Source organism: Phaethon lepturus, unplaced genomic scaffold (assembly GCF_000687285.1).
Source record: "Phaethon lepturus isolate BGI_N335 unplaced genomic scaffold, ASM68728v1 scaffold687, whole genome shotgun sequence".
Lineage (NCBI taxonomy): Eukaryota > Metazoa > Chordata > Aves > Phaethontiformes > Phaethontidae > Phaethon > Phaethon lepturus.
This window is the reverse complement of record NW_010549570.1, coordinates 14,324-27,409: the sequence shown is the minus strand read 5'-3', so window position 1 is coordinate 27,409 and position 13,086 is coordinate 14,324. Positions and strand designations below refer to the sequence as shown.

Here is a 13,086-nt window from a genome sequence, read left to right as displayed (position 1 = left end):
GTGGGAGAGCTTCATTATATGCGGCAGACTCTTCCCTTGTTATAGTCTCAGAGAAGGGATGTGCAGTTCCCTCATCGTCTCTGTGGTCCTTTCCTCTTCATGGCCTCGGGAATGGGGGTGCTCCCCGCCATTTTCTGTGGTATGCCTTTTTCCCTTCCGGAGTTCTCAGGGAGAAGGCTTGGGGTTCCCTTGCTCTTTGGGATTGCTTTTCCCCACTGAAAGTCCCAGAAAATAGCGTAGTGATACACCCCATTCTCCGCACCTCTTTCTTAGGCCTCTTTCTTCTTAATAGGTCTGGGAAGGGGGTTTCTTTTCTTCTCACACCCCAGGAAAGGACGGGGGGGGCGCTCATTATCTGTGAGATCCCTTTTTTCACCCCTCAGGCCTAGGGAAGGGGGGGTTGTGGGGTTCTCCTCTCTCTGGGGGGTTGCTTCCTTCGCAGGCTTTAGGTAGGTGTTTGCAAGAGCACTCTCTTATGGGTGTAAGGGCCGAGTGGGCCGATGCTGGAGGTCTCCCTAAACCTGTCCATCTTTTGGGAAGCAGGGATGGCAGGTTCCCTCTCTTTTGGGGCCCTGATTGTGGGGATACTCCACTGCTATGTGGAGCCTCACCCCTTAAAGTCTCAGGGTCGGTGTGATTCCTCCCCTCGTAGGGAGGGGAGTTTAGGGGACCACCCCCCACCCCCAGCAGCTCTGAGTGCCTCGAGGGTCTGCTTTTTTCCCCATTTCTCATCTTGGCAAGGGTTTCTTGTTGAGTTGCCTGCTGCAGAGGGAAATGTGAGCTGCTGCTGTGTTGTGGCAGAGGGCTGGCAGCCCTCTGTAACTGAAGCAGGGGCCTGATCCAGCCGGTTGCCCAGTACCCTTAGCTGCCTCTCCAGACTCCGTGTGGAGCTCCCCATTGTCCTGCCCTTGTTCTAGGTGCACCTGGGCTCTGCTCATCTCACCTCTCCCTCTCCAAGTTCTGGTGTTCCCAACGCCTCTGTAACCTTGGCAGTGCCTCCAGCAGCCTGTCCTGCTCTTTATGCTTTTCCTTTTTGTTTCAACGACAGCTTGCTCACTCGGGAGGTATCCGTTTCAAAACTATATTTGGGGAATGGGCAGAGCCAGGGAGGAGTGTTTGTACAGAGGTTGCTCATGTGCTCCCTGGGGGTTTGTGAAGGATTAGCGGTAGCCAAAGTTGCTGAGGCTGCTATGGTCTCTCATTCCTCCCTATCTCTTCTCCCAGTGTTCACAGAAATCAATATGGATTTGTTCTTTCACATCTAGATCACTGATCTTTTGAAATTGATTGTAATCTGATATTCACAATCCTGTTGTGCTCAGTATGGAGGAGAAAATAACTTTGCTTGGCCGTAGAGCTGTAATTCTTTCCTCTCCTTTTCTAGGTGTGCCCTCTTTCTCCCTGACCTTGCAGGTATGCCTTTTTTTCCTCCTCACCTAAGCTGTTTGTTTTCAACTACTTGGCTTTTTCTTATGAAGGTGACTTCTTTCCTGTCTTCTACTGCTGATTTCCCATGTCCTTGATTGTCTCTTCATTAGCAATCAGCAGCATTGTTGCTTGGAGTGAAGAGTCTTTAGCGTGGGAATTGTTGTCATTTCTCTGGCTAAAGGTTAGTGTGGAGCTTTGTGTTACAGCAAAGGTAATGGAAGAAGGTGGTCCCTCTCCTGTGTGTCCTGCTGCTTTGACCCACCAGCTCTGCTGCTTGTGAGTTGGGGGAGAGCCAATTTAGGGAGTTAAACCAGCAGATGAGCAATACTACATAAGTGTTAGGGTTTTTTTTTGCTTTAGCTGCCTGTATTGAGTCAGTGCTGGTGTTGAGAAGGGAGTGGATTTGCTCCCTTCAGCTGCAAGAGGCCATCAGATCCTCTGGTGTGAAACCAGTCTCGGTTCTTTTAACTCTGAATCACTAAAAAGAAAAAAAGCAGGAGATGGGGCAGGGTTGATGCTTGCCTTTCCTTTGCTGTACAGCAGGTAGGTATGAGGCACCTGTGCCTGCTGCCTAAATGCCTATCTGAAATGGCTCTCCTTTTTGTGCACGACTGCAGTGGTAGCAGTTTTGGGAAGAGAAGAAGCATTTCACTAGGAAGGCATGAGCACTGCAGATGTCTTGAGTGTGGCATAGCCCGGGTGCCAGTTTGAGGATGTAGAAAGGAACAAACTTGTGCCCATGGCCCTTCTTGCTCCCCTTTCTGCTCTCTGACATCAAATGGGCCCTTTTTGGGTTTATTGGCATTTATTTTTCTGGATGCTGCTAGGATGAGTCTTCAGGAGCTTCTGGTGGGGAGGCTGGTGTGACATGCGATAGGACAGGAGCACTAAATATATAACCGTGTTGGCCTGGTCAAAATCGGCTGTGCCAAGGTATGTAGCAAATATGGAGGATTGGGATAGAATCTCCTATAGCGAGAATCTGTCAGTGCTGGGCTGGGGGAAGAACAACTGGTGTGGGCTTGATAGCTTCTTAGGCCTGCAGAAATCGGGGCTTTCCTGCTTAGCCTTTGGGGCTGCATCTCTGGGGTGTTTTTGGGGTTGAACGGCAGCAAGCTGCCCTGTGTCTCCATTATCTTGTGTCCCCAATGCCCATTTTTTATGCCTTTTCTGAAGAAGGCAGTTGAACCGTGACTGTAATCTTGCCCTCTTAGTTATGGCTTGCAGGAAGCGGCTGTCACATCCCTCCAGAAATCAGTGACGGATAAGATTTGCTGCTTTTGCTCATCTAAAGATACATTTTCTAGGCTATTGGAAAGATTTTAAGCCACATCAAACTGCTAAATTAATTCTGGGAGAGCTGCTTTCCAATTGTGGTGCTGCCTGACTTGCTGTGCACACAGCTAAGATTAATATCGCAGTTCAGTTCCAGTGCAAGAAACTGTGCAGGGCCTGATGGAATTTAGGTCTCTGGGAGGCTGTGACAGACATATTTCTAACCTGACTCCCTCAAAACCCCCACATTTATTTTATAGGCCTCTCAATTCAGGAGAAATGTAACTTTCTCATGGACAGAAGAGAAAGAGTGGCTTTCATTAAACCAATGAATGGAGTTGACTTAACTTTTTTTGTCTACAGCCTTAGGGTAATGTACGCTTTTGTTTTACTGACTTAAAAATTAGCTAGACTTAAGGGGATGATGCAGCCAAATAGCTGAAGTCCAAAGCTTTTTTTGGATTTACAGAAAAACAATAGAGAACTTTTCATTGCCTATTTTTAACTTAATGCATGCATTTCCCTGCAGTGCTGGATGTACAGCACAGATTCGTTCTGGCTTGAAATACCCAGGACTTGGTGACAAAACACCACCAAGCCCAAAGCTCTGAAGCAGTAGCTATGATTAAAAATTATTCTTTCAGGTTTTTGTAAACCCTCTTTAACGGTCCTTGGGAGGCTTAAACAGTGACCTGTGAATTTTTTTTTGTTACTTGGGAGTATTTGATTATTTGGCATTGATGAAGATTAATAGCATTTGCCTTTCCAGTGGCTTCATGCTTTGTAAAACACCAGATATATTGTCTGCACTGTCAGTGGAAAGGCAAAATTGTCCTGAGTCCACAGGAGCCAGTCTGTGGTGCACGAGTGAGAGCCCTTCTTACATATTTTTACTCCACTCACAGATTTGTGTTTCTTAAACACTTTTCATAAAGTTTGCTGCCTCTGTCTCAAACTTTGAAAATGCTAGTTAAATGAAGAACTGCTTCTGTTCTGAAAAATGTTACTAGGTAGCAAATGAATGTGGTCTTAGGAGTGGTTTGAGGGAGTGACCTTCTGAGTGTAGCTGTGTTCATGTTGCCCTGCTTCACTTTAAATGCAGACTGATGGGTCTGTAATTCAGCTCTAGTTTCTGTGCTCTGACTTTTGCTGGTGGAGAGTGTTCATAAAACGATAGTGTGTTCTTTTAATTGTAAAACTTTCTGTTTGAGAAGTGAGTAGTTGACAATACCGGGCAGAAGGCATTGAAACAGCAACTCAGGCTGTGGTTTGGTGTGGTGGTAAATCTTAGAACAGACTGCGAGCAGTGTGACATACGGTGCAGGCTCTTAAAAAGTCCAAGTCTGTTGAAATTTCTTCCAAAACCTTTGAAGAGGTAAGTTTGTGCCTCTAGACTTTCAGATTAGGTATCTTGCCTTCACTCATCATGCTATAATTTAGCAGACTTAGCTGAAGTAGGATTGTGAGCTCCTGTCTTGTCTGGAGTAAATTTGAACGCTGGGAGAACTGGTAGTGCTCTGGTCTGATAACGGTCTGCAGCTCACCTCTCTCATCAGGCTGTCTGCACCAGCTCCGGTGATAGTTTGTGTAATTAAATTCCTTATATATGCCTTTTCTCAGGCATATATTTACGAACACAGAGTAGAAATTACATTTTTCTCAATTTTTTGCTTGTGTTTGTAAACTTCTTTGAAAATCTGGTCTTTATCATAACTAAACCTAAGGTTCGGCCCCTCAGGGAAAGAAATAGGTGCTGCAAGTGTCTTGTACTCGTTTTCGGAAAATGGTATTGCCACTTGTTGTGGTGAATTCCCTTTACAAACATGTTCCCTGGTAATAATCTTCATAAAAACAACACTTGCATTCCTGTGAGCCAGATTTGACGGGGAACATTTGTGGTCACTTTGGCTTGGGGGTTTGTTGCAGAAATACCCTCTTTTTATGTGTGAGGCTGAATTGGTGACATGAGAAGCTGTGTCTTGTCAGGCTTTGTAAGCGTAGCCTTAAAGGTGTGGCTCTGTGTAAGTCTTAAATTCTACTGCAAGCTTTCATGTCACTTTTAATTAATGCTTTTTGTGAAAAATTAGTAGGCTGAGTATTGGTCCTAGTGTTTTATTTCGTTCTCATAGAATTTTGTACAGATCGCTAACTTCTGGTAGAACTGACGGCAAATATGTGAATTCATTATTTTACATTATAATTAATTCTTTCAAGTATTTGTTGTTGGTGTTTAGTTACCTGAAAGCAGGGGACCCAAGCTTCACTTTTTCACCAGCTGACACTATTGGTATGGCAGGTTGGGAGCCTCTCTGGCTGGTTCCCTGTTGTGATGGGTAGATCCTTTTGGATACTCACATTTTTATTGCTTGTTATTTAAAATGCAAAGTAACTGGTGGTCTGAGGTGTTGGTTCATGAAGGTAATGTTCTTCATTACCAGCTTAATTAACCAGCTGTAAGTTTAATGAAATGTATTATGGGGGGAGTTAACTATATGATAATACATTTGGCTGTTGTCATTCTATGTCCTTGCTGACTAGCTGCTGCAGCTCTAGAACTTGAAACTTTTTCTAACTTTGTCTTTTTTCTTAATGCTATCATAGGAGCTAAAAAAGTAAGTACTCTCTAGTTGTGTGGTTTTTTGCACTTTCTGGAAAATCGGAGGAATATAGGTACTGATCTGATACTTCTTACTAGATGGATTATTGCACAGTTTTCTGATTTCCACTGGAAATAAGTGTACCTTTACTGGTTTATTTATTAAATTCAACAGTGTCTCACTTTGATTCAAGGCAGTTCTTTGATTTGAGAGAACCTCCTGATAATTGGAGTCCTCAATAATGCACCTCACCCTTGAGATGAGCGATGTGGGGGCTGAAACTCCAGTGCTTGAAGCTGTTTGCTTAAGGACTTGAGCAAAATCACCTATAATTTAAAAAAAAAATAGTAACCCCCAAATTTTAGGTTTTTTGTCAAATGGTCATGTTCTTTCTGTATGAAAAGTTAATGGCTATAATGCAAATTAAATATTTAAAAGGTGTGACAGTTTGAGCTGTATTCAGTTATATCTGGGCTTCTTGTTATACCCACTGGAGATTCTTCCTGAAATGTTTAAGTTGTAATCTCTGCATTGGGTTAATGAAGTATTCTCAATAAAGGGTCTCCTTGAAGACTATAGACTATGATTTTTTTCCTTGGAATAACTCAAGTGAGTGTGAGTTTTGAGCCATGTCAGGCAAATGTAGAAATCTGATGTTCTGTTTAGGAGTCCTTACTGACCTCAGTAACCTAAAAATTCAAATGTATTGTCTTACCTATGCAGTTTGTTGCACATTTTGCTTTTCCTGTGGATTTTGTGCTGGCAGGTTACTGCACTAGATCCAGATGGCTGTTATTGTAGAATGTGTGTGCTGCAAAGCAATGCTTTTGTGCACAACATTTGAATTTGCATCTTTTAATCCTTTTCCAGTCTCTTGAATGACTGAAATGCAGGTATTGCTCTAGCAGGTGTTACCTTGTCTTGATGGTTACCATCTAAGAATTCCATTGAAATTGGCATCTCCCATGAAGATTATTTTTTTTAAGGAGGATGTTGTTTGCCATGTAAGAATATAAAAATATCTTAAATTATTTGCCCAGCAGCTGAAACAATCAAGAGTATAAGGCTGCCTCAATGGTTGCTTTTTTTACAGCAGCAACATAGCCTTGTACCTCAAAAATAACTTGTGCAGTGGTGCTGGCATGTCTTCTGTCTGCATGATGTACGTGATGTCATTTTTCATTGCTTGATGATAACACTGTGGAAGCTGTAGTAGCAGAGCTTATCCTGATGAGCAAACCGAAGTTACTGCTTGCTCATAGCATTGCCCAAACCTTGCAATGCGTGTGCTTCCAGCTGGGCTATTTTTAATGTTGATGGTAACGAGTAGATTAATATTTATTGCTGGTTTGCTTCTAGCTGTCTGTAGTAAGAAGTGTTTTATTGCTCCATAACTGGTGTAAAATGCAAGTGAAGAGTGTAAAGTAAAATAAAGACTTTGAAATATGCTTCAATTTAGATATTTTTAAATGCTTTTAGCTGTATCACAGTGTTTTCAGCAGCTGGTGGAGGAGCAGTTTCACAATTCCAAAAAGAAAAGAAAGATTTACTTTTGCTTTTCCTAGTAATTTTTATAATTGAAATATAGTATTACATTGCTTTAATATTTTAAAATATATAATTTCAAATTGAAGGTTTAAAAAGGCCAAAGTGTTTACTTGTAATAATAGTTTATAGTTTCCACTGGTCTGTCAAGCCTGGGACTTGAGGCTTGTAAAATCTTCCAGGAGTGATTAGAACTGCAAGCCATCAACTGAAGGATGGAGGTTATTTCAGCTGTATGTGAATTTTATTTGGCAACCTGTCACAGATAAATTTGTAGCTATAAAACTTGCAGCTATCAGGAACCAGGAGCTAAAGAGAGAGCTGGCTTACAGGTACTTAATTTCAGACCTTTTTTTTTTTTAACTCCAGGGATCTGACCATGTAGTGTTTGGCAGAGAGGTAGTTACCTACTCATTAGATATTTGAGCAGTACAGTAAATTCTGTGCTTGGAAAGGTATTTCCTATGCTCTTTCCAATCTACACATACTTGAAAGGTCTTGATTTTTTTTTTCCCCCTAGTCAGGTATGACTAAGGAAAACACGAAGTAGCTGCAGTATTTTTCATTGCAATAGAGGATTTTCTTTTTTGTAAGCTAAATTAATAATGCAGTCTCCAGCTCTTGGTCAATTTTAATTTGCTGATAACTGGGGTTTTAAACCAAAAGAGTAATAGTTTTTCAGTCAGCTCCCTCTGCTGGTTTTCTGGTAGCGGAACACAAATAAGTGTAAGCAATGACCTCTAAATACACTCAAGAATTACAGCATCTTTCTTTTTTTAGCCTGTCTTCCCAAATCAGTGCCTAGTTGGGAATACCTAAAAATTAATTAAGGGCTCATCTACTAACTTGGAAAACTATCTCCTACATTACCAGGAAATTGAACAAAACCTCATGTTTTTTCCTGCCAGTTTTCTTCAAAAGTGAAATTTGAAGTGCCATCAGCTGGTGCCTTTATTTTTAAATAGTAATGTGCAGAATACTTGTCAGAACAGCAGAAGTATTTTAGGAGGAAGCTTATTTTGCCTTTAGAAACCGGACATGTTTAGGCAATTTAGTTTCTTTGAACTAAAATTTATAACAAAGGAAAAATGCAACTAAATGCTTAGGTTCTTTACCGTGAATAATAATGGCGTGATAGCTTTTTTGACACTTAAATTACTGAAGTGTGATGCATGCCCTTGCTTTATTTAGTTTTGCTGCAACTACATTGTTGTGCTTATCTTTTAATGCTGCCACTCTTTGGAAGATGAGGACAAGGAAACTTCCCTGCCCAATAGAAAAAGTGTGGGTAGACAAGCACAAATATGATGAAGCAGAGAGACTGCATTATGAAAGAGAAGCGATGCTTGCTGCTGCGGCCCCTGAGGAGTGCCAGGAGATAGAGGCTGTAAATGGAGTCTGCAATGATGACTCTGTTGAAAGTGAATTCAAGGGAGACCTGAAGAAAGCAAGGAATGGAAAGAAACAAAGGAAACGGAAGCGTTCTCCAAAGCCCAAAAACGCGGCCTCCAAGTTAGACTCTATTTTGACTGGATTGTTAGCTGACCATGTGTGGTTTGACAAGCCTTTCTATGATCATGCTGAGAACGTGTACAGGAAAAAACTAGCGGATTGTCAGAACCAGGAGGCACCTGAGACTGCACTAACTGCTGAGCAGTCCCCTTTAGTGGCCAGGCCAAAAGCTGTCCAAGATGTTCCTAAGCCAAGGATGCTTTCAGCAGCTCTACCCTGCTCCCATGGTAGTCTGTCTGCGTGTCACCATGTTGTTCAGGGTGTCTGGGTCAACAAGTTTGACTTTGATAAGGCAGAGGAGGCGTTTATTGAAAAATCTCAGTTCTTTGTTCCTCCAAATGTCCTAACCATCCCGTCAGCGTTTGACCACGCAGGCAACGTTGGGCTGAGAACGCCAGATGAGGGCTATGTTACAGCCCTGCCTACTCCTGCTACACCAAGCTTAGCTCCAGATGTCGTTGCTGATTCTGCTTCTTCCTTCGTTACCAGTTTGCCAGGCTCTGTGCACCCGACAGTAAATGGTAAGCCGCAGATGTCAAGCTTGCAGGCTCTCATGTCAGAGGTGTGGTTGGAGAAACCTCTCTATGATGATGCTGAGAAGAGCTTCTACGAGAACATGTTTGACGGTCATCCGTCGGGCAAAGTCAGACAGAAGCAACGCGGCTGCTCTGAAGCACTGAGGAACCACCACGAGGACAGGAAGAACCACAGCGCTGGAAAGCAAACTGGCATGAAACATGTGGAAATCACCACCAACTCTCTGCTTCCCAGTGATGCTGAGCAACCTCTGCCTACCTGCTTTTTTCTGCATGAGGACAGTGAAACTGTGTGGCTTAATAAGCCAACATATGACAGAGCCGAATCACGATACTATGCAGCCGAGGCTCTGAAAATGTCAAGAACAGGAGAGAGTACGGGGATGCAGGATTCTGCAGTAGTAAAACCCTCCCAACCAGCTATTTCAAGCACATCTGCACCAGAAACGAAGTAGGAGAAGTTTATTCTGGGGTAACACTCACACATGCAAAACTGTCGGGTCAGGATTGAGCTGAAAGAATTTGAATGTGTAGAAGACAGGCGTCCTTTGTGTCCGCAGGACCAAGTGTGCATGCCACTGTAGGGAGGTGCTGCTCCTGAGTCAGGGAGCCTGTTTCTGGGCAGGGCTAACTGGGGGAATCTCCTTCACGGAACCCCCTTCTCCTAATGAATGCTGGTTGCTAAAGGTAGTATTTCTGTGATGCCAGAAGTTAAGCATTTAAAGTGAGGACTGGTAAGTGAGCTAAAATTTGACCCCCTCTTTACATGGGGGAGCCATGCCCCTTTCCGCATTCCTATTACATACAAAAAGTGGTAAAAGTTAGAAGCTGAAAGGAGGGATCACATGGTTTAAACAGGCCTCCTGAGATGGTGGAAGATGCAGTGTTTTGTCTTTGAATTTGAGAAGTTAAAATGGTGGCTGTTTGCTGTGTTTGTTTTGTTGAAGTGCCACCCCAGAGCACATAGGCTAGCCATGGAGCTCTGTGTGAGAGGTGACTGCATTTGAGCATCACTGGTAGTATCCAGCATGAAGAAGGCTTGGGAATGACAGTGAAATACAATTTAGGGCATCAATCTGGTGGGAGCATGTGCTGTATTAGCTTCACTGAAGGGCAAGGTTGTTAGACATTCGGTCTGGAAGCTGCTGTTCAATATCGGACAGGGCTAGCTAGATTACAGCTTGTTTGGTGTGTGTATATAGCTGGGCAGGAAGAGTTCATTCTCAAATTGTAGATGACCTTTGTAGTTCTAACTTGTAGTTATAGATCAGTTTACAGACAAACATTTAAAGGTGGCTTTTTATGTTGTGGATGAGATGCAGTATGATACTGTCCTTTTTGTGTTTAAAAATATACATTTATATAGAATGATAGAATGGTTTGGGTTGGAAGGGATCTTAAAAGCCATCTAGATCCAGCCCCCCTGTTGTGGACAGGGACATATGGATATATGACTGCCTGAATCCTGAAGTCTGCTGTGTGGAGGTCTGTAATGCCCTGGGAGCCTGTCAGAAGGCCAGTGCTTAGATGTTATTTTGCAGTGACTGATGTTCTTGGAAGAAAAGGTGCTTGGAGCAAAAGTTCTTATTTCTGACACTTGATCCTTGAGTTTCTTACGGTTTGTTGGAAAGTTTTAAGGTCTGTACATCAAGTGGTAAAGGGGATTACAGGCAAGCTTTAGAGAGTATACATGCCTTTCACCCTGTCCTATTTGGGATAACTTTCTCTTTAGTTGGACAGAACAAGGTATTTGGTTGTGCCTTTCACCCTTCCCCCGGGAAGTCCATGTGTCATCGTAAAGTAAGTTTGTAACTGGGATTCTGGATTAATAGTACTGGTTGGCAGCTCAAGCAGGGTCTTGGAGGTTTGAATGCTGGGAATGGCTTCAGTGTAGAGGACCTGTTATGGTACGGTGGCCTCTGGTCTCTTTTGAATGGGTAGATGAGAAGGGTGCTGCTTTTACAAAAGATGCATCTGTTGGCTTCCTTGGAAGTGTTTTACTGGAGAGCGGCAGGGTTTTGAGCTGGTAAGGAAAGGGTTTGTGGGTTATTAGTTGCTTTCTCTGCGTTGTGTGGTGGAACCTGGTAATGGTGTGGTTTCGTCATGATGCTCTATCCCTGCTTTCACCACCTCTTCAAACTGATGTTGGCTCTGTAACTGTCCCCTGGCTTGAAATAAGGGCACAGCCTCTTCTCTTAGTGTTGCAAGGGCTCCATCATTTGCCTTCGAGTTAAGAAATTAACCTTTGGAAGCTGCTGTGCTGAAGAAAAATAACACCCATTTCACAGCAGCATTAGGATGTTTTATGCTGTTCCTCCTTGTAGTGATAGGTGTCTGTCCCTTGCAAGTTTTGCATTGCTGAAGATTTTAATTTCTAAACAGTTGTAGCAGTTTCCAAAGGGTATGTCTGCGGTTACCTGTGGTGCCATTGTAAACTCTGTGTATCTGGATTCCCGGAGGCTGGTTGCTGTTGGTGTCAGGCAGTATCCTGTGCCGGGCTGTTCCTTACAGGAGGATTTGGTGGTGCACCTAGCGAAGCATGGCGTGACCAGGTAGACACATGCACTAGCCTAAAACAACCAACAGTTGCTGTCCATGCACTTGAGTCATGTTTGAGGAAGACTGAAATGCATTTAAATTTGTGAGTTGTAGTGTTGGGAGCTGCCTGTTGCACACAGTGCTCCCTCGTTGGCACACTGTAGGGTGTCATGTGCTGCTTGGAGCTGCGTATTCTTCAGTCTTTGGTTTCATCATGGCGAGGCATCTTAAAAATTAAAAGTATTATTCCCTTTTTGAGTCTCATACACAAGCCATCTTTCCTAGTAGCAGATTCCCATTTGTCTAGCATGATCTAGAAAATCCTGCTCTGAAAGCTTTTTTTTTTGTGGAAGAAGATACAGATCAGCTGTTTTATTCTGTCCCCACCTGGTGTCCTGTCACTAAATGCAGGTCAGGCCAGACAGACGGGTGGGTGATTAGACTGTCCCGTTTTCTTAATAGGATCCTGTTTACTTAAAGCTTTCCACTGGAGGGGGAAAACTGTCGAGCAGAGAACTGCAGGCGCAGCTCTTGGGGAAGAAAATACTCTTCTGACAAACTCATTGCAAGCTGCTAACCTGAAGTACTTTTAGGAACTCACTTCGGTTTTGTGGTGGGTTTTTTTTTTCCTTTCTGCAGAAAAATGGCAGTCGACTACTTTAAGCATGAGAAGATCTGGTTTGAGAAATACAAGTATGATGATGCTGAGAGAAGATACTATGAGCAGATGAACGGGCCAGTTGGCAGCTCTTCACGCCAGCAGGTAATGCTTGTTCTCAGGTGGGGTTCAGTGGAGTGCTGAAGCTTTAAGAGCTCGTACAGAGCATGTGAGAGGACACGATCCACCTGGACATGCACTTCTGTATTATTTCCACTCTGGGTGCTGCTTTTTTCAAGTGTGAGAGTCTTCTCTGGAGCTCCTTAAGCCTACCCCCAGTTATGACCCCTTTTGCCTTTTGAAAGACCATATTCTGTGGACTGTGAAGAATTTCTCCTGTATAACCAGTGTACTGGGAGATCAGACACCCTTGTAACAACAGACAAAGCAGTTATAGGTTAGAGCAGTTAATCTTTTCAGGCTACTGTGGCAGGGCACGGATGCAATCTGTGATCTAATGGGGGCACTGTTAGGGCTGTAAGCCCAGAGAGCTGCGATTCTGTTGACTGGGCTGGGTGATAATGCTAGGTGAAGAATTGATCAGTCCCCATTCAGCCAGGGAAGATGCTGTTTTGCTGTGGTTTTGGAGCAGCTAAGCTTTCCTTAGCAAGGGATATACTGGGTATATATGACATGATGTTTGAAGAGAGGCACTGTGGCTTCAAAGAGACCAGGAATTATGTTCCTGTCTTTGTACACCCCCTGCAATATTCAGTGTGCTCCTGCAGAAGACTGCATCATAGTACTGGTGAGTTGGGGGGAGCAGGTGGAGGGGAAGCATGGTGCTGCTGCAGCACACCTGAGCTGAAGTAGTTGAAGCTTAAATATTAGCCCGAAATCACTGCTGTTTAAAGGTACAGAGCTATTATAACTCTTCCTGCTATGTAAAGAGCTGTTAACTGCTTATGCATTTGGTTGGTTATGTAGAAAGCTGCTTAGTTTTAAGTGGCTGTCTTGCAAGTGTTTAAGGGGAAGCTTTTTGCTTAAGTAATAGCTT

At 43.4% G+C, this 13,086-nt stretch overlaps 1 protein-coding gene across 3 annotated transcripts in view; it reads left to right on the top strand.

The window, feature by feature from the left end:
* Positions 1-12,064: 12,064 nt before the first annotated feature.
* Positions 12,065-13,086, top strand: part of EEF1D (eukaryotic translation elongation factor 1 delta (guanine nucleotide exchange protein)) — a 13,696-nt gene continuing 12,674 nt past the window's right edge. For 2 of the 3 annotated variants that reach the window (XM_010290282.1, XM_010290281.1), the window contains exon 1: positions 12,075-12,194. In XM_010290282.1, coding sequence (XP_010288584.1) covers positions 12,075-12,194 — 120 coding nt within the window. Of the gene's footprint in view, positions 12,195-13,086 lie in introns of all 3 variants that reach the window. The other variant, XM_010290280.1, reaches the window with a different exon arrangement.